This window comes from Hippoglossus hippoglossus, chromosome 7, assembly GCF_009819705.1.
Source record: "Hippoglossus hippoglossus isolate fHipHip1 chromosome 7, fHipHip1.pri, whole genome shotgun sequence".
NCBI lineage: Eukaryota > Metazoa > Chordata > Actinopteri > Pleuronectiformes > Pleuronectidae > Hippoglossus > Hippoglossus hippoglossus.
In genome coordinates, this window is record NC_047157.1 from 18711932 (window position 1) to 18732828 (window position 20897).

A 20897-nucleotide genomic window follows, 5' to 3' on the forward strand; every position below is an offset into this window, starting at 1 on the left:
CATTCTGCCGCCAACATGGACGACGTGTTGTCAGCTTCACAGAAATTATGCTTTTAATTCTACAAAACGCATGTTTGGAGTCCCAGTAAAGTCCCATTTGACCTGTGTGGAAAAGTGGTTTACTAATAGCGTATCACTTGCAGTCACGCATGTCTGTTTCTAGTGTGTGTATGTATGTGTGACAGATTAGAAAAGAAAAACAAAACTATTAGTTGATTCCGGAGTTATCTCAAAGTTGAATATCCCTCTCTCCCCACTCCCACTCACTCTCACACACACACACACACACACACACACACACACACACACACACACACACACACACACACACACACACACACACACACACACACACACACACACACACACACACACACACACACACACACACACACACACACACACACACACACAACTCTGGTTTCCTGACATTGAGCTTTTTCCTTCCTCTGCTTCCCGGCAGAACCTTGATACTCCACCACAGTTTCATTACATCTGGTGTGAGTGTTTGTGTGCATGTGTTAAGCAATAAACAACGACAATGACATGTGAGACACTTTCTCAGAGGGCAATTCGCTGATTGACTCTTACTCAGGCTGACAGAGGTGGCGCTAATCCCATGTTGTCATTAGATTGATTTTCATATCAGTGTTTAAGTTAAGAGCAGATGGTTGCCATCTTCTGCCATCATAAAATCAGTTTGCCCAGATAATAGCCCTGCTATTCCTGTTCACTGCTCGCTCTAATGAGCAGATACTGTATATGTCACGATCCTGCCTCTCTGTGAAATAACTATGGAGCCATTAAACTTGGTGGGAGTGTAGGACAAGCTAAAGAGTGGCTGCACTGGCAAGGGAGTAAATCTGTCTGCTTCTTCCTATGTGAGACTTTATTTTCGAGCAAGTTAAACTGGGGATGCCTTTATTTAGTGCCCAGAAAGAGGCGGCTGGAGAGATCGCTGTCAACAAAAAGCTGGTGTGTGTGTGTTTGTGTGTTGGACGACAAGGGTGTTTTGGGGTTTCTTGGTTTTCAAGCACCCAAATATGGATGTTTACAAGAACCTTTCAGTCCAACCACCTTACGTTTATGGCAAACAGTAAATCTAATGATGACATGATAAACATAACTCCTAAGCATCTCCTCCCACATATGCAGATGAATACGTGTAGGCACATACAGGCACTGTGTGGTAACAAGATGTATTTATGTAGAGGAGTGACACCATTCATGCTCTGAGCTGTCAAATTTATATCCCCTGTCACTGATACAAATGTGCTTAATGAGACAGGTATTATATCAATCGGAACGTCTTAACCTCATTTTACTTCCCTTGTGTATGTGCGCGTGTGTGTGTGTGGTATGAACATTGTAGCATATTCTGGTTGGAGTATTTGGCACAGTTAAATATTTCCGCTGTGATATGACCAAAATCTCACATCCCAATATAGGTCATTTCAAATTAAGTTGTTGATACTAACTACTTCTGTTATTGCTAATTTACTGTAAATTCCTTGAATAGTTGATATAAAATGACCAAGTGGAAAGGCCTATTTTATTCCATTTCAAATAATGCAACTCATAAACAAAACGTACTTTCTCACATTTGATTATTTTTGTCATTTTATCTTCAAACCTTTATGCAAATTTCTGGAGCTAGCAAGTTAGCCTGTTAGCTGCAGTGAACTGGGGAACTGTATAATTTGTTGAAAGACAGTCAGAAGTCACTAGTTTGTTCGTAATATCTCAGATTTAATGGCACCACTGACCGGTAATGGAAACTGCTAACTGCCAGCTGTCGTCCAATCACCTGTTGACTAGAAGCCTCAAGTTCACAGCAACTACACAACACTTTATTTATCAGGTAGAAGTCTTTTTAATTGGCCTATGCTCTACTGACCTCTCAGTGTTAATCGTAATGACAGATTTTTGTGTTATGGCTTTAAGACAGAGCCAAGTGGTTTGTAGCGATGATGCTGCTGAAATAAAACTTCTATTTATGAGTCTGAAAGTGTATGATTCTACTTTTTCCTATGGTCTTGTGTAGAAAAAGTCAATACAAACCATAATAGATATTGAATCTACAATTTACTTCGAACAATATCCAAAGATTGTGATAGTATTGAATCGAGAGATAAACATATTATCCCAGCTCTATTAAATATGCATGCGTAACCAAATACCCACTCTCACACGCGCACATATATAACACACTTTCTCGCCTTCTTTCCCCCCCTTTGCGTGTATTGGCCTTGACTAGGCCAAAAACCCTCCCCTCTGGCAGCAGCACAACACATGGGCCAACTTAAGTCAACAAGCCAGGCACACATGCGCACACACACATACACACCCACACTGAGGGAGCGAGGGAGAGAGAGAGAGATGAGGAGCAACAACTGGCTCAGAGTGTAGAGAGGGAGAAAGTGTTGTGCGTGTGTGTCTGTATGTTGTGTGCTAATAAAGGTTAAGCACTGTAAACCATCATTTATTCCTTGGTGCAGTAAATAAACAACGAGTCGAGGCTCAGACTGAGCATTTTTGTGGGATGATTTTCACGACTCACTTTATTACTTGAATATGAAACACTTCCAACAGTGGATTAGATTTCCAAACAAGGTCCTGAGAGGAGACCCGGACTTTGACACTGAAAATGGTGATGTGATGCCACCGTGTTGGCCGTTTTTGCACCCCTCACACACCGACCCCACCCAGTACTATAGTGGGCTTTCTGCTGTTGTTGGGGAGGCAACGGGGCCTTACCTCTATATTTAACACAGCAACTCTGCTCAAGTTACCAGCACAGAAGAAATCCCATGGATCTGTCTGGTTTATAGCACCTATTACACACGGTACAAGCCCACTTAAGATCGAGGTCAAGTGCCACAAATACATCAGTTTTGAGAGCCAACAAACCGGCCAGTCAGGCCACACACACACCGCAAAAACTCGACATGTTCATTTGCGGAGCACTGACCTTCATATACGGTGTATTTTTCATCTCTGTTTTCTGCCTAACCTAATGTAATCACTCTCCCTCGCTCCATGTGTATCCCACCTGTTTGGCAGAGCTCAGATTCAGTTTACCAGAACATGACTCCCCATGCCCCCCCACCCCCCTTTCTTACATTGCATCTTTTGCTTTGCGTGGAAGAGCAGATGATGAACATTTTAGAGAAACCTTCCAAGTCTATTGATACAATGTGTGAATGTCTCATTATCAAATGTCAGATTTTAGTTTGATTATCACTTGAAATCCGGTACAACACACTAAAGCTCTATCTTGTTACCAGAGGAAAAACAACTGTGCGTCACACAGGCTGCTTAAAAGAAGAGTTTTAGAAGGTCAAGAGAAAAAGAGGAAGGCAGGGTGGAAGGGACTGGCCATTATCAGTGGATTTCATTGTTTTGAGTTGGCTGACCACAAAGCTTATCCATTTTTCACCAGGATGATTCAAAGCTGTGCAGAGTTTAATATGGTGGGTCTTGTTTTCACTCGGGATGTACACCGCCAACAATACTCTCTGCCCCCCCCCCAGCCCTGGTGGTGGTCACTTTAAATAGCACTTATCCTTCCAATATGTGATCAACGTGATCCCCAAAACAGGCACCGGGTGTATTTGTGTCTCTGTATGAACTGTATGCATTTGCAAGTGTGCCGACTTCTTGATATCCAAGGCAGCTGTGTATGCCTCAGACTGGCATGAAGACTGGTGTGTGACCTTGGCAATTAAGGAGTCGAAAAGCGCTGTCACGCAGACACATATAAATAAAACCAACTTTCAAACATGGCTTATCGAGATAGGATACACAGTGACACCCGCTGAAGTTTCCGTGCTGCTTTTCTCTCCGCTGTTTCTCGCTTTATCTCTCTTGAACACAAACAAATGCAAAAGCACACGGCGGCAGAGATACACACATCAAACATAAGGGTTATGTTTTTAGTCATGAGGCAGACGTCTTCCTTAGGGGAAGCTTTTTTTTGTCAATTCATCTCTAAAAACATATGTTCTCATTCTCATCTGAGAGAACGAGAGGGAGGCTGACAGAGAGAGAGAGATGGAAACCACAAAACCACACGAGAATTGTTAACCATACATTTTTCTGTCACGTGTCCTGATATGCATCTCTCTTTACTTTATCCTGTGGGTCTGTTCAAGGCTCAAAGCAAACAGATTGGCTCGAAAAAGGAACTGGGACTATGCCCTGGCAAGTGCGTTGTCCTAAAGCATGCAAAATCACAGATGAAGATGTAGATGAAGGCTTTAAAACGTGAATTATTGGTGCACACGGATAAAGTGAAGTGCGGACGATGGTATGATGTAATCAAACGGTTTCCTCCTGCATAATGAGGTAAAGTTGTGACAACTGAGGCTATTAAAACTGATCAGGCTGGTGTTGATGGTCGTCTGTCTGCTGTGTGCCCCCCCGACAGCTGCCCCATCCACACCCACTATTAATAGAACACCCACCGCTCTTCGTCCAAATATCCCTCAGTCGTTGCTCATCATCACGCCTCGACTCCACAGTATTATGTAACATCCTCGGTCCCTCTCTCAGCCAAGAGACGCATAGTCAAGACTAGCAGTAAACAGTCTAGCCCCTGACCTAATACGAGGCTTCACACCCCCACCCATTTTTCAGCTATGATCCTCTCCTTCTGTCGTGATCACTCTCTCAACTCTTGCTCAGTTTTTTCCTACGATCTCTTTGTACAACACAGCAGATTTTGTAAATGCGCAATTAATATGAATTTAAATATAAACCTGTGGTTAAGCATTAGGCTGTGTTGTTGCAGTGTGTGAATGCATGTGTGTGTGTGTGTGTGTGTGCAGTCTATAACCGTGTTGCCCATTGCCAAACTCCCCGGGCTCTGAACCCCTTGGAGAGGCAGAGGCTGTTAGGCAGGAGCCGTGTCTCTTAAACGTGGGCTGAGAGAGTAATGGCTATTCAGTCCTGGGACAAACGGCTCTCTCTTTCTCTCTCTTGATCCTCGAATGCAATCTGTCGCCTTAGGGCCAAACACAAACAACGGATTGCTTTGTTCTGGGAAAATAATAATGGACAGGATAGACGGAGCAAGCAGCCGAGGTGTCTGACCTACATGTCATAAACTACACAGACACAATAATATAAACACATATTTAACTTTAACGGCAAACTGACAAGTCAACTGTCAGTGAACGGTCGTTTATTCTGCGTGAAGTAACCTGTATCAACATCTCGCATCTAGATCAGAGCCGTGCTTGTAGCGCATGTTCCACACAGAGAAAAATGTTGACACAGCACAAGCAATTAACAGGCTGACGACAGAGAGGATCCTGACGCACTACTCGACATGCATGCCCTGCCCACAACGCGTGGAAACAGCTGAACGTGGTGAAATTGTGGGTCATTACATCTGTAGTATGAGCCGCACACTGCATGTCAGACCAGTGCTGGAAAAAACACCGGTTGAACATTAGTTTGGCACCTTTGCTTGACTTTACCCAACAAATGATAAGTTACATAATGTTCTATTAAGTATAACATACTGCTGCTAAATGTAACACCATCAAAGAGATGACAATATGTGGAGAAAAGAATCTGAGCATAGTTTTACATTACACAACACCACTGATGCTTTGAGTCTATGGGCAAACTAACTAACAGCTACAGGTAACTCACTTTATTACCCCCATGTCACCTCAGACCAAACAAAAAGATTAACTTGTAGCTATAGCAACTTCCCCCGCAACTTCTCTCAGTCCCTCCTATAACAATGCTGTTGCTAAGGGAGAGCAGGGCAGTTTCTCTTGCGGCCTTAAGTGTTTTTTTCCCCGTCTTCTACCAAGGGAGACAACAAAGATAGACTCGTCTGCCTGAAAAAAAAAATGCCTCCTTATCAAAAGTCGTTTTTCAGTTTCGTTTTTCATTATATTTTCTCAAGGTTTTGATTCTCCAGAAACAAGACGTGTGTTATCCACTGAGCCTCCGAAAAAGAAACTGCCTGTTCATTGTGTGAATGTTAAGAGAAACCAGATCATGTTGTTAAGAGAAACCAGATCAAATCACAGCAGGAAAAGTTAAATCTACATATAGTTAACTATTCCTGTTTCCATCTGACTTTGACAAAAAAAAAGAATTCAGATGATGTAACAACCCAGACTTTGATAAACAAGTAAAATAGCCAAGAAAAGAGGAAAATAAAACCCAAATTAAACAGAAAGAAACAAGTCTTGGAGCACAGATTAAAATGTTGGAGTGCCTCAAAGCAGTCCGTTCTCTTCAGCATTCTTAGTTTGTTCCTCATTCTTCTCCCCCTCTCGCCTGCTCTTGAGATTTGCCCTTCTGCCATCACAAGCCAGAGCAGGCCTTTGCCTGGTTTCCTGTGTTTTGCAAAAGCAGCCCATTGCTGTTCCAAAGCCACTCTGCTCTAGTAACTCCCATGAAGCCAAACATCTGCAGGGCAGCATCACACAGACAACGACTCCAGCCAGTAAAATAAACTGATCCATATCTTTTTTTTTCTAGAAAGAGAACGGGACAGATTCGGAGTTCAGAAGAATGAAGAGCTGAAAGCATTGAAAGGTGTCGAAGAATTATTGCTGCAGATTTTGAGGGAGTGTGACTCCTCACCTGGAAGTAAATGCGACCCCTCCCCCAAAGAAAACAGTGTTTTGTTTATATGCATAAGAGCCAGCACTTGTGTTTTTTCATAAGTCTGTGTGAATAATAATACATTTAAATTTGCGGGGGGGGAACCTACAAATTAGACTACACAGAGAGAGAGAGAGAGAGAGGCACTTTGCTGAACGCATATTATTACGCTGGTGTAAACTGAAATAAATAGCCATTCAGACATGTAAAGCAACTCAACTGAACAAATTAATACATTTACCTTATCAAACACTCAAAGCCGGTATGTGCTTCTTCTTGTACACAAATGTGAACAACAATAACAACACAGTATTAGTAACGGTTTAAGCAAATTAATAGTTAGATTTTCAGCCGTGACCGAGTCTGATTCATTAAGCGAATAAAGCAGCTCCCACTATCACTTCAAATTAACTGTTTGTTGCCTCAGCTGCTTTGTCACAAGCTATTAACAGAAAGAGATTTGTCCACCAAGCACCCGAGTGTCTCAAAGGTCTGACGCACTTATCATGCACCGACAACATCTCCAATTTGAATTTTTTATGGTTTATATCATAGCATTTTAAACACACATTTGCATTTAACAACGGCTCAAACACATTTGATCTACAAAATGCAACTAGAGTAGCACTCAGGAAAGTGCAGACCTCTGCCAAGGCCAAACAGTCCCCTTAATAAAACCACATTCAAATTCACCAGATCCAGATTTGGAGCTGGGCCATATTACACACACTCATAAATATGAGTCCCCTAAATATGTCAGATCTTTTTTTATCAAGATCCATGAATTATTCTCAGAGAAATTTTCAATCTCGCAAAGAAAAAAAATCCTAGACCCCCCGATTCAGATGCTAACCGAAATTCTTTCCTGACCCATGCCACATCCTTCCACCAAGTTTTATGATAAACCACTTAGTACATTTTGGCCTAATCCTGCTAAATAACAAACAAACAAACGCAAATGAAAACATAACCACTTTGGCATAGGTAATAAATATATATATTTACAGGCCATAAGTATTGAAAGAATATGACAAATAAATAATAGTTTTTCAACTGACCCCAGGTGAAAAACAGACCTGTGCTTATCATTTACAACACTAGAAAATATTCATAATATACATGTTGCCTAGTATCTGTGTGATAGAGAAGCTGTTTTTACATTTTAATGGTGGGAGTGAGTGTGCTTTTAATTTCCTGGTGTGGCCCCTATCCTTAGGAGTAGCCCTTGTGTATCACCCCATCCTCAGGCCAAACTGGCCCCATCAGACTGGATACTGCCAGATATAGAAAACATTTTTTGTTTCCCAGTGGATCCTCTGGCCCAGTGCCTCCAAAAGCTATTCACCCCTCTCCAAATTATCAGTGTTTCAACATCCTACAGATGGAGGCAGTGAAACTATTGGGAATAAGGAAAGGAAAATGGCCCCTCTATCACCCTTCAATGCCAACAACTGAATAGTTAACAAGATGAATGGAGGCAATAAGAGCACATTATAAAAACACTGGAGAGATGATGATAAAACAGAGAGTAATCCGGGACCCTGACTCAGGACCATATTGTTCTTTTTTTAGACATTTGTCATTTCTAAACACAATGACTATTTGTTGGATGTGAGAGCTGCATAATTAATAACATGGCCAAACCTGAACAATGGTCAGATCAGACTCGTTCTCCTGAACCCCCAAACAGGCAGATGGGAGAACTTTCAGACTTAGCTATCAGCCTTGGCCCAAGGAAAGTTGTGACTTGTATTTTTGTCAGACACATAAAAGCAAAAACAAATTAAATTATAACAGTAGGTTTTGTTGAGTGAAAGTAGAAACACCTACACACACTGAGTTTTGTCAACTACTTTTCCAAAGTTCATAAGTGGACAGTCAAATCTAATTAAATTAAACCAACAGGAGACAATGATTTCACCTTAAAATAGCAGCTTCAAAATCCTTTTTCATGTCACACTGACTTGTTATAGGGAGAATGGTGCCTCTTTCATTCCCACTCCACACTTCTTGCACTATGTGACTTTGGTGTGTGGGTTCAATCCCTTGCCAGAGGTGCCAAACCGAGTGATAGTCTGCAGCTTAAAATGTCTGAGTGATGTTTGACTTTAAATCCGTTAAAAAGACGTCTCGGGTGAAGAACACTTAAAATATCAAGAATTCCACACAGGGTTTGGACTACACTGTCAGAGATCGGTCGAGAGATTGATGGACTTTGTTTCTGCACTTGAAAACCACAACACAGCAGAATTATTAAGCGTTTGTGGCTGCAGAAGCTGCTGTTGCTCTGCAAAAGTTACTTAGTGTTGCTTTAATAATTGAACTTTATTAATCTTATCAGCAGATAAAATGCAGCCAATCGGGGCCGTTACAGTTGTAAAGGTTTAAAGGCTGCGTAATGCTGTTTGGACACTAGACAGGAGCCTTGTGTGAAGCTACCGAAGCTTAAATCAGATCCAGCGTCAGAAATATCACCATACCGCTACACCGCATTCATCCACACACTCACAGACGCGCAGACATGCACGTACTTGGAACATAAAGTCCCCTGTAGTGCACTTACATCTCGTAATAAATCTGGTCAAATGTACGGAATCTGGCATGCCACCCCCGCAGACCGAAACAGCTGCTCAGCTTTACATATACAAGATGTATAGCACTCCCTTGTTCCCCTATAGAGTGATGGCCTTACTTATCCCCTGTTTTCACATCCTTTTTTTCCCCTCTGCTCTTGGTCTGACAGTCGTACAGGGCAACATTGTCGTCACTTAGTTATAGTCCATTTGCTACAACCAACATCTTGATCACATTTCCTGTAACTGTGCAATGTGTGCCATATGTTAATAGTACACTGTTAAATCTAAAAGAGGGGATGTGATGAACAACATGTTTATGAGGGGTTTCTTCGTGTGGTGTCTTCAGACTAAATGAAAGAAAGGCACCGAAGGGAAGTCAAAATAAAAAAATATATTTTTAATAGAGCCACTTTGTGTTTTTAAAGATAGACATTCTTAATATGGGATATGATGCGACAAAACTGGTGATAATTTGAGGGGAAATTAAAGTCAGGAAATGTTACATTTACTGGTGTTATCCTTTCTATTCCTCTTCCTCTCTGTCTCTCTGTCTCTCCCGCCCTCGTTCTTCCATCGTTTCCTCATGGTGTAATTATGGTGAACAAAACACTGTGTAAACACAAGTCTGTATATATATAGTGACCATGGTGTTGATATTTGGTCCAAACCAGATTGGGGCAGATTGAACAGGAGCGAGGAGAAGCAAAAGCTGTTAAGTAATAGGAGATCAGCTCTGTCCTCTGCATAAATCACAAGTGAGGGAGCAGAACAACAAGAAAAAAAGGGAACATTTGCATCTCTGGGTGAAAACCAAGTGTAGGAGGAAACACAGTCCATTAGAGGAGAGTGAAAATTACCAGATAGTGAAAATCTCAGAGTACTCCCATGCCCTGGAACAGCTACAAGAGTTCTTGGGGTTACTTGGGAAGTGATCAGGGTTCTGCACCTGACGGAACAGCTTCACACACTCAGTGCTTTGTGCAGTGGCATGTTGGTGCTGGAAGCCGCCACCACTAAAATTAAGCTGGGATACTTTCACCTCTCCCCAGGCCGGAAATCTCCACGTTATCTTGGCAGCAGTCACAGGCGTCCAGGGGTGTGTGTCGGCTCCTGTTTTAAGAGACTGCTCGGCGGAAAGAAACTTATCTTGGCCAAAACTACTTTTTAGAGTCATACAGACTAGGTATGACTTTTAAATGTCTTTTTTTTTTTACATTAAGGAAAATTAAAGACTAATTCAAAACTAGAGCTGCAAAAATGTGTCAAAATTCACAAAAGATGATATATCTCACCTCCATTTGTTCATCTGCTCATTGATCTTACACTAGAAAGTAGTGCAAGCAATATTCACAAGGTGGGAAAGAATCAAAGTGAATAACTGTATGTAAGATACTTTTCACATCTTCATTTTAGCTCACACAGGGCTAATGAACATCAGATAGCAAAGTTCATAAAGAGTCATCTTTCATATGTAACTGAGGGGTGTGTGACTTTGTGCGAATATTGCTGACTGGCTCGGCACGGTATAGCCAACACTTTGATGGAGAGCAGCATTATTAGCACATCAGTGTTAAATGAAGCGTGACTACCTCACAATGGTTACATAATTTAGCTTGTGTGTGCAAGTAGGTGAGAAAGAAAAGAATAAGCAGGGGGGGGGGGAATGGGAAAACACAATCTGTTCACCTCCAAAGCTACTTAATTGCTTGTTTTGTCCTCCAGCAGCTTTGTTAGACAGCACAAGGATACGTCATTTTCCTGGCCCTCACCGCTCTATTGTTTAAGTCGTACATATCTACACCCACACACTTGAAGACACACACAGATATTTCTCTGACCTGGGCCCACTGGTGTTAGAAGTCTGGGTGCGGCATGTTCTTTAAAACTTGTTTATTTCAAGCTGAATATCTGAATGAAGGAGCTGGGCATTGAATCTATGCTGTGCTTTGGTTTCTCATTCACACTTTGATTAACCCAGTTCCTTGCAGGCCCAAATTAAAAGGGCCCACATCACTAAACTGTGTCAACAAGAAAATCAATGGGGATTTCAGACGTTCAGTGCGGCTCTCCTTCCACAGCCGAGCTAAAGGACAGGGCAGTCGATGATCCTTTAATTACAAGTGAGATCATGAACATGTGATGCTCCTCAGGAAGCAGTCAGAAAGCACTGTAATTTTCATGTCCCTCATATTTACATAGTGACGTGAAGGAAGCCATGTTTCCTAATTCATGGGTCACAGACACAGCAAAGGGGAGATGAGGGGAAATAGTCTCTCACAGGAAAGGAGAGGGGAACTCAAGTCTGGGTAATTTTGGAAAATTATAAACAAACTACCTGAAATGAAACAATGGTTAACTGTTAATGGTCTGAATGGCAATAAAGGATCATAGCTAAAATATGTCACCTATAAGAAAGAAAAGATGACACATATTCGACTTAAATCTGAGAAGTATGATACAAAAGCAAAGTACCTGCATTAAAACAGATGTTAGCCACTCAGTGCTGCACAGTACAAAGTATTAGGCGTTTCTCAGACTTCTTTCTCTTTGCAGTCTGGACTGAATTTCACTGCCTGTCGTTGGCGGACCGTGATGACTTATGACAGAGTTGCGCAAGACACCGAGTGTGTTTGTGTGTGAGGATATTTATAAGTGCAGTGATTGAGCGCAGGAGAAAGCAAACCCCATTAAACTAAGAGCTTACAGGACATTTTGAAAAGTGTTTGAAAAGCAAACTCTTCGCCACCAAGGATCTGCTTTTGGAGGCCATTTGCAACTGCACTGCTGCCTTTGCACAGTGGATTCAGAACATGTTCCTACTGTGTCTGCTATTGTGAGAGGTAAAATAAAACAGACCAAGAATAGAATTACTGTTATAATGTATTGTTTAAGTGTATAATTGTATTATTTTCTGTTTGATTTTAAGAAAAACAACACGTGGAACTTGCTCAGCAGTGAAGAAATATTTCGAACCGAAAATCAACCCTTGGCCTGTGAGCGTAATGTCTGAGAATCTGCGGTTTCAGTGCCAATAGAAACATAGTGAACATTCCTGTGATGACTATGCCATTATTTTCCTGCCTTGTGAATGAACACAGTTACTTTAAACTAATGGAAATTAAACAATATCACATACACACTGAAGATGTGTGTTTATGGCTGTTTGAGAATAAAAGAAAGATAAATACATGCCAGCAGATAGGAATGGAACTTATTTTCTAGAGCAGTATGGAATACCCTTTACTGGCAGAGAGGGAATTTGAGAGGGAGTTGGCATTGTTCAGAGGACTTCATCTCCTTTGGAATTGAGAAGGATTTAGCATGTGTCCTTCAGACAAAAGGGGAAGAGGGCAAAAGGCCAAGAGAAACGGAAAATGGGATGTATGGAACAGATACAACACATAAAAAAGGGAGGCGGGGACATTTCACAAAATGAGGAAAAGGCAAAAACCTTCTGACCATGGAGCAATTTTGTATTATACTGTGGTCCGTGCCTCACTATGGAGAAAGCTTTGTAAATAACACTGTCAAAATAAACTCTGACTTCACTGAGGAACTCTTTTGGCACGTTTATAGCTTGTCTATAACGCACGGATAGAGAGGGAGGGTTATTGAGGGAGTGACGAGAGTTGCAGATCCAGAAACTTTGTAGGAGGAGTATAATGAAAGCTGAGATGGTTTGGAGGAGCTGGTGAGCAGAGGGGCAAGCCTCAGAGCAGCTGCTGTTGGTATGAAGAGCTGGGTAGAAGAACAGAAAGACTGATTGAAGAAAGACGTTGACTGGGGTATCTTTGAATGCTACTGAGGCAGAACAGGGGGCCTTATGTAAGGCTCTATTAGTGTGAGTGAGCAAGCGGTAAAGCATTTTGCTGCAGCGGAGCCAGAGCTGCGCAACAAGAGTTTCCTTTCCTCTTGATATGATTTTACTTCTCTCGCTGTGTCCCTATGGTACCGTGCTTGAGCACAGATAAACAACCCACATGTACACGACTAGATGTGGAAAAAGTATGTGAGGAGTTAGAATACACATACAATCAATCCACTCTTAACCTCGTCTATCTACTTTTGCAATGGAGCAGAAGGTTTGCAGATAACATTCCTTCATGGCCTCCTACTCCACTCTTCACTTATGAAATTGATTTTGCCTTGCTTCGTCTTCCCTGCATAACAGCAGATGATTAATGTCTCATTAGGGCCTTGTACTCACAAAGACAGAGAGGGAGAGAGATAGAGACGGAGAGAGAAAGAGATGGAGCTTCTCCCAGAGGCCCTCATTTCTGTGAGAGATTCAGAGCCTGGTGCAAAGCTGCAAAACACAGATCAAATAGGAAAAAAATGCTTTGACACTAGATCCTCACTTCTCCATAAATCAGGATCCAGTAAAGCTACGGTTAAGTGATTATATGTCTGCTATAATCATCTGTGGTTATAAATTGTCTACACTAGCACCTAACCCAGATCCTGAGGCTGACCTAGCAGACGTGCCAGATGCCTGCTCGTGTCCTGATCTGACCCGCACACAAGCCCTACCGCCACCAACCCCCTCTGCATAACTCCATTCATTGAGGGTGACCTTTCACCCCTGCTTGTGTCAGTGCAAGAGCATTAACCTCTTATGGTCTGGAAGGGGGAAAAAAGGGCAACAAGGAAGTGTAGAAATAGCTGCATGAAATTCAGAGTTTTGAAAAACTAATTATAAGACTAACATGAAAGCAGAAAGAGGAAAATATTATTGATATGAAAAAATATAAACGAGAATAACCACCTGAGAGAGGAGTGCTAGACTCTGGAGGCCTCGTCAGCAGTCTGGATGTGGGTTAAACATCCCAGACAAGAGTGGGGGCGGGTGGCTGTTCCTCTGACTCTGACCTTCAACAACAGGCTGTAATGTCTCCTTTGGGAGAAGAGGATTGGTGGCGGGGGGGTCGAAGGGGGACGGAGAGGTGGTCAACGAACTGCCTAGCCCGGCCTAAGCCCTCCCGATGACTCTGAGCAGTCTGAGTTGACGGCTGGCCGGTAATTTTGTTAAAAACAGAGCTGTCATTTCCAACACCCCCAACACCCACCCTCCAGTTGGTTTCTCTGGTGTCCTGTTTATGCAGACTCAGTGTTTTCTATTCATGTTATCCTACTGTGGTGACAGTGTACCTGACCAAGGACAGATAAGAAAGAAAAGCGTTTCACATCAATACAAAATACCCCCTCCCCGCTTCATTTCGTCAGACCTCGTTTTTCAGTCCATTCACACTGTGCTTTGTTCTGTTATCAGTGCCCTGGATCCTAAGCTGATGAGTATTGACAGGTAGAACGAGCTCCGCTATGAGGGTGTGAGTGAAAGAGAGACTTTAACAGAACGAGGGAAGGAGAGAGAAAGACACACACAGGGGCAAAGTTGATAAGATGGGTAGGAGTGCAAATATATATGTGTAGGTTTGAATGTATTTGGATGAATATGCACAAGTGTGAGTGAGCGATTATCTAGGTTCCTCCTCTTTCCTCCTCTCAGAGCTTTGTCCATGCTTGCCTAAAAGATAGTGACCTACTTTGCAGCATTTGCAAAATGACAAGAAAAGGTGTGAATGCACTGAAAGTTGTACCTGACAAACAACACTTTAAGTGAGACAGTTGTTAATGTAAAACACATAGGCTTTATAGCTTAGGTCTCTGTAAACAAACTTAATCCCCGAAACACAACGGAGGTATTACCTAAGGTGGTGGGGAGCAAATGAAAATAAATGGGTTGGTTGGCATTAACTAAAGTAGGGCACAGAGTGCAGCAAATGCACAATTAGTCACACCCGCAAGCGGAGATGTGCGCACTCACTGGGCTGGTAAGTGCAGCCTCGCCACTGTGACCATTACTTGGAAGAAAAAAATGTTGCATCACGCTGCAGTTCAAAAGTGTATTAGCGTTGTGCGACTGTAACTTGGTGAAACTGTAACTTGGTGAAACTGTTGCACTCCGGTCAAATCCAATTACTGTCAGTAAGTTTAGGTGGTACAGTGCCTGTCCAAACTGCTTTTATAATTTCTGATGAGCACCACATGTAGTTGTGTTTTAATACACAAAGCTTTTAAAAGTTCATCCAATCAACTGAATATTGTATTTAAATGGTTTAAACCGAAAAGTGATTCAGGGTTAAAAGAAAAGCTGATTGTTTCATGGTGAAAGAGGAGAGCAGGGCCTCTTGTCACCAACTGCAAAACAAAAGCCAATTTGAGCAGGGTAAAGACAGGGACTTAATATGAAAGACCAATGGAGCAGCAGCGAGGCCGGGCTGACATGACCACACTGTTATATAATGTTATGCAATCTCCTTTAGCAGCTGTGTAATGTCAACGCAGAGCTCATTATAGCTGTAGCAGTGTCCTGAGATAGCCGTCAACATGCTGTGGAGTAGAGATTGTGGGTTTGACCCAACAGCTCCACTCTCCTGTGTTCATTCTGATTGGTTCTGAGAGTTTTGTGATGTCATAAATTCACCACAATCGTTCAACCCATTTTGTTTAAAAGCGTGTTCAGTCTTGCACGCTTCCCAGAGACACTCCCTCGCATCATACATGACCAGTGAAGTTCACATGATGAAGATAAAAGGAAGGAAAGGAGCAAGTGTGACGTTAACACACACACACACACACACACACACACACACACACACACACACACACACACACACACACACACACACACACACACACACACACACACACACACACACACACACACACACACACACACACACACACACACACACACACACACACACCTAAAAAATGTATATCCAAACATTTTTTGAAACAATCATATACTGTGGTTCAGAAAATAAGGTAGAATGTTGAATGCCTATTCAATAAAGGGCTGCTGAGATTGTAGATAGTACTGTCCCAGTAATTTTGTTAATGTATAAGAGCGGTTGCTTAATGGGAATAAGCACCAACTTGATTCAGACAGTAACCAATAGCAGTGTAAAATAAAGGCTTAGGCACCGCCTGCAGCCTCACCCAGTGCTCTTCACTGTTACATAATCCCTTATCAGTACAGTAGGCTTGTCCCTGGATGTATTTTCTGCTTGCTCTGTGTGAAATAGTACAAATGTGCATGTATGTTTGCCAAAGGACGATTGAAGAATTACCTGAGCAAAAATGTGCCAGTGTAAATCTTGTGTGAATCAACAGTAACAAAGGTTCACTTCACTGTACTGAAGCAAGAGACATCAAGCAAAACGCACAACAAAGTTCATCTTCCTGCCCGACATGCAGAGAGCACGTCACGCTGAGACATACGCTAGCCTGGCCAGAATATAATGCAAGCAAGCCCTTGAATTGCTTGATTAGTGAAAACTTTCCTAAACACAGTAAACTGATCTATAAACACTCAACACCATCATCTTGTAACTATCTCATTCCTTTGCTCTCTTTTCCTTCTGTCAAGCGATGGGGCAATCGTGGCCCTCATCTCCGGCTCTGGCTCGCTTAGGGCCTATTTCATAACTATTCTGGATAGAATACCAAACATGTGGTCAGTTGACCAGTACGCCCCCACACCATTCATAACCCAACCACTGTACTGTTGTAGCTAGAGGGTGCATTCCATTTCCAGTCAGGACTCGGTTATAGAACACAGGGTCGGAGTTGAGCATGAAAATGTTGATTGTTTTTAACACCACAAAGTCAGAAGCAAATTAGCTCCTGGACTGGGCTGAATAGAACTAGAGCTATGCACAAACAAATAGGTCTGGTAAATAACTATGTGCTCCTGAGTAAACTAGGGTGATTACACTTTTTCCCAAACCTCATGGTTAAATGCCACGGTAAGGTTAGAAACCCATTAAATGACTGCAATACTTAAAGGTGTCTTTTCTCTCTCAACACCGATAAAACAAAAATAAACCAAAGGAAAAGGTACAACAGGGGTTTAAGAAGATTAATGGCCGCTCTGTACCTGTTTCTGGGGACAGGGATGTGGGAGGAAGGGAGCGGTTGTCTTTCTGCCGGTGGTGCGTTTTGCACTTGTGCTGCCCTGAAGTTGTTGGCCAGCTCTGCCTGTTTCCATGGGTTGCTGATGTCCAGATGCTTGAAGCCACCTGGTAAAAGACCGTTGATGCCAGGGCAGTGAGTGGGACTGGCCCTCTTCAGGATCCCAGTGGAGCCAGTGTCTTTATGATCCCCAAGACCAGTCTGGAAAATGAAAATAATAAATGTTAAAGTCAGTCTATCATTTCAAGGCTGATATCAGCATGCATATCCATCAGAAACATTAGGTCTGGTAATACCATAAATTTATATTTTTGGTCGGACCTGACCAACGTCGAACCCAGTCTTCAGTTTGATCTGAACTACACACTTGCAAAATTCGTGGCTGTATATCTTGCATGTAAAATAAATACAGCCTGAAATACATATCAGGTTTGCTTGTTATTAGCAAGCATAAGTTCAGAAGCTGAAAAACATAAATCTTAAGTCACATATGAAAAGGAAAACCAGAGAGCACTTGCTCGGATTACTGCTCATAGATTTCGGGTCATCTGCGTTTCAGTCAAGCAGCTGATCTACTTCCCATAACTTGGCTCATGCGCAGTGCAAACTTTGTGTGAGAGAGCACCGGTTACTTGTCATTGATGGCATCTGGTGGTAGCAGCTTGCAACCTAATTCACAGAGAGAGGGCATGAAGACTGAGAATAAAGAAGGATTTGTTAGGAAAACGGGTGAAGGCAACGGGCACAGACGAAGCTAGAGAAGTTGGAGGAAGAGTTAATGTCTGTTGCTGTAGCAGATGGCTGAGAGAAGAGGGCTCTGTGGCAAGCTAGCTATTCTGATAATGTTGTGGTAGATATAAATATTATCAGATCACACAATCCACCGGAGGAGAATTGTGCTGATTGATGTACACGTGTTGCTGTATTGACTATCTCCCTGTATTGGCCATCCAGTACTGTTGTTGTGTTGTGTAACTATCAAAACATATGGAATAATTTGTATTGATGACCATTTTGCACCTTTTTGGCAGGATTAAGGTATTAATAGTTTGCCCAATGTGATATTGATCTGTGTGTTCAATTAAGTCTATTAAGAAAATAAATTGATTAATAAAATATGTTTAAGAAGTAATTGTCACATTTAATATGGGAGATCTAGTTGGATATTTCTTGGCATACGTTTGATTCCTTTTTTGGAGCAGGACAGGAGAAGAGATGAGGAGAGCGACAGACGGATAAGACACAAACAGACAGGTGAAGAAGAGGAGAGCATCAGATAAGAAAGGACAGACCGAGCGTTTGTCACAGTTTGAATTTGTCACAGCTCAAAAGGAGCCCTTGTCTCACAATAGAAGCAGAAGCCATGACTGATTCATCAACATCAAGACTTTTATTTTGTACTGCTGCTGTAGAAAATAAACTAAAATTACAGTTATTTTGTGTATTCTGATTTCATGTGGTGAAAGCCAACCTACACATCTAACTCAAACCTTTAAGTAAAAAACAGTGCCTGTGTCCGAAACAGTCCATAATCACTATGAAGAGAGTTCACCATTTTGTAATGCAGTCCGAATGTTTAGTGAATCATTTTTTGTTTCCAATATAGTGGACTTATTGTTTCCCAAAATGCATTGTGAAAAGTGGTTTACAACCGATGCCACGATGGTCACTAACCGAGCAATATATACCATCATGCATTGCACTCGCGGGTGAGAGACGAAAAGAGAGGAGGCCGCAGGAACAAATGAAAATAAGAGCAACAAGTTTATCTCTACATTTAAAGATGGTCCTTCAACGTGCTTGTAAATTAATAATCAATATTGGTTCCTACATCTTTGCAACCTCCTCCATTGCTCTATTGTCCTCTGGTCACAAATCCATCACATCTGCATAGTAATTAAATGTTAATGTTCGACCTTGCTCAGCTTGTTGTCCTGCTGCACTACAGCTTCACTCTATTTGCACATAGTGATTGTGTTTATTTTGTTAGCTTATTTTGCAGTCTGTTTTTACTGCACGTTTGGACAATCAACACCGCAAATTTATTGCGGGACTTTCCACTGGCTGACGTTGTTATACGTCACAATCCTGCAACAATCACATAATTACGAACACAGAGAAAATGCGATGAGTAGTGTCGAAAAACTTGTTGGGTCAACTGCATTTTGCTGATGGGTGATCAGAGGTTGTCAAACGTTTTTGGAAGCAGACTGGGCGGCTGTGGCTGAGGGGGTAGAGCGGTCATCCTCTAACCAGAAGGTCAGCGGTTCCATCCCGGTCTTGGGCAAGATACTGAACCTCATAGTAAAAATGCATGGATGCGAGTGTGGAACGCACTTTGAGTGGTCATAAGACTAGAAGAGCGATATATAAATACAGACCATTTACAACTGAATATAACTGTGTAAATCACCATTGTGAATATTTAATGGATGAGTAGAAATAATTGTGAGAGAGGGAGATGATGAAAAAGCAACAGAAGTGGATGATGATGTCCTGTGTCTTATATGTTGTTTATTTTGAAAAGTGGGGTGGACGTGTTGAGATTTCTGGGCTGGGCAGGGCCGGCCCCCCCCCACCCATCCTAACAACGCCTCTGCTGTAGCTCCACCCTGAGGTTACCGGGGGGGGGAGGGGGCTGCGTGGCCGCTAGTTTGAAAGTCCCTTCCCCCCTTTCTGCTAAACTTTTGCACGCAGAACGAGCCGCCGCCATTTAATCCGTCTGGATGCGACGTAATCAAGTCGAGCGCAGACGGCAGTCGGCGAAATGACCGACACTTTGCCGAGGAGGGTGAAGAGTTGTTGAGTCCGGTAAAGAACACACAACACAACACGGCGTGCAGCGGCGAGTGTCACACGTCTCATGATAAGCTGTCAAACTTCCCGGTACATGTTGTGTTTGTTGACACTTGACTGGAGTCGCACACACGCACACACACACACGCACTGAAAACGCGCCTGAACGTCACTTACTTTTTCCGCGTCGTACATTATCCGAGCACCCGGAGCCGGTGCGCTCCCTTCTCCGGGGGTTCTTCCACTTTTCACCTCCGCCGCGCTGACGTCCATTACGAATTTGTAGAGGACGGGCCCGTGCGTGTACACCGGCATCACGGGGCCGCTCTTCTCCGCCGTGAGGACCCGGGCGTCGCGGAGCACGGAGCGGCCTGCCCGGCAGTTGAAGTCCGCTCCGACGCCGCCGCCGACCCTCGTCCCGACCGAAGACTTCTCCGAAATGTATCTGGAATCCATTTTTCTTTTTTTTTTTCCTTCTTCAGAGCGGGGGGCGAGTGGAGACTAAAGAAAGAAAACCAGCTTTCTATAGGTTTTAGTGCAAATTGCTGGAGTTTGATACATTTATCGGGATTGTCTCGACTGGATCCGACTCTTAAACTTTCTACTCTACATGCAAAGTTTTCGTTTTTTTCCCACCGCCGCCTCCAGCAGGATCTCCAGCTGCCGCCCGGTCCGGACGATTCAAGATTGTTTTGCCTCTTTTCTCCAAACCAATGCCACGCCCCCCCCGCCTCGCTCCCATTGGTCCGCCGCGCGCAAAAACATCACATTCTGGCACGCGTCCACGGCGAGGCGGGCCCTGATTGGCCGCCGCCGCCGCGTCAATCACTGTGTTTTTTAATCCGAGTGATGTGGGTGGAAGGACGGGAGGGGGGCGTGTCCTGCAGTTTACCGGCCGGTGTCTGCGGCCGAGGC

The 20897-nt window shown here is 42.9% G+C and overlaps 1 protein-coding gene across 2 annotated transcripts in view; it reads right to left on the bottom strand.

The window, feature by feature from the left end:
- Positions 1-20832, bottom strand: part of si:rp71-79p20.2 (zinc finger protein 704) — a 40596-nt gene extending 19764 nt beyond the window's left edge. The window contains exons 1-2 of one of the 2 annotated variants that reach the window (XM_034590941.1): positions 20160-20832; positions 17152-17387 (exon numbers count right to left, since the gene is read on the bottom strand). In XM_034590941.1, the coding sequence (XP_034446832.1) occupies positions 17152-17387; positions 20160-20438 (515 nt within the window). In that variant the 5' untranslated portion in view covers positions 20439-20832. The remainder of the gene's footprint in view (positions 1-17151; positions 17388-20159) is intronic. The other variant, XM_034590942.1, reaches the window with a different exon arrangement.
- Positions 20833-20897: the final 65 nt, after the last annotated feature.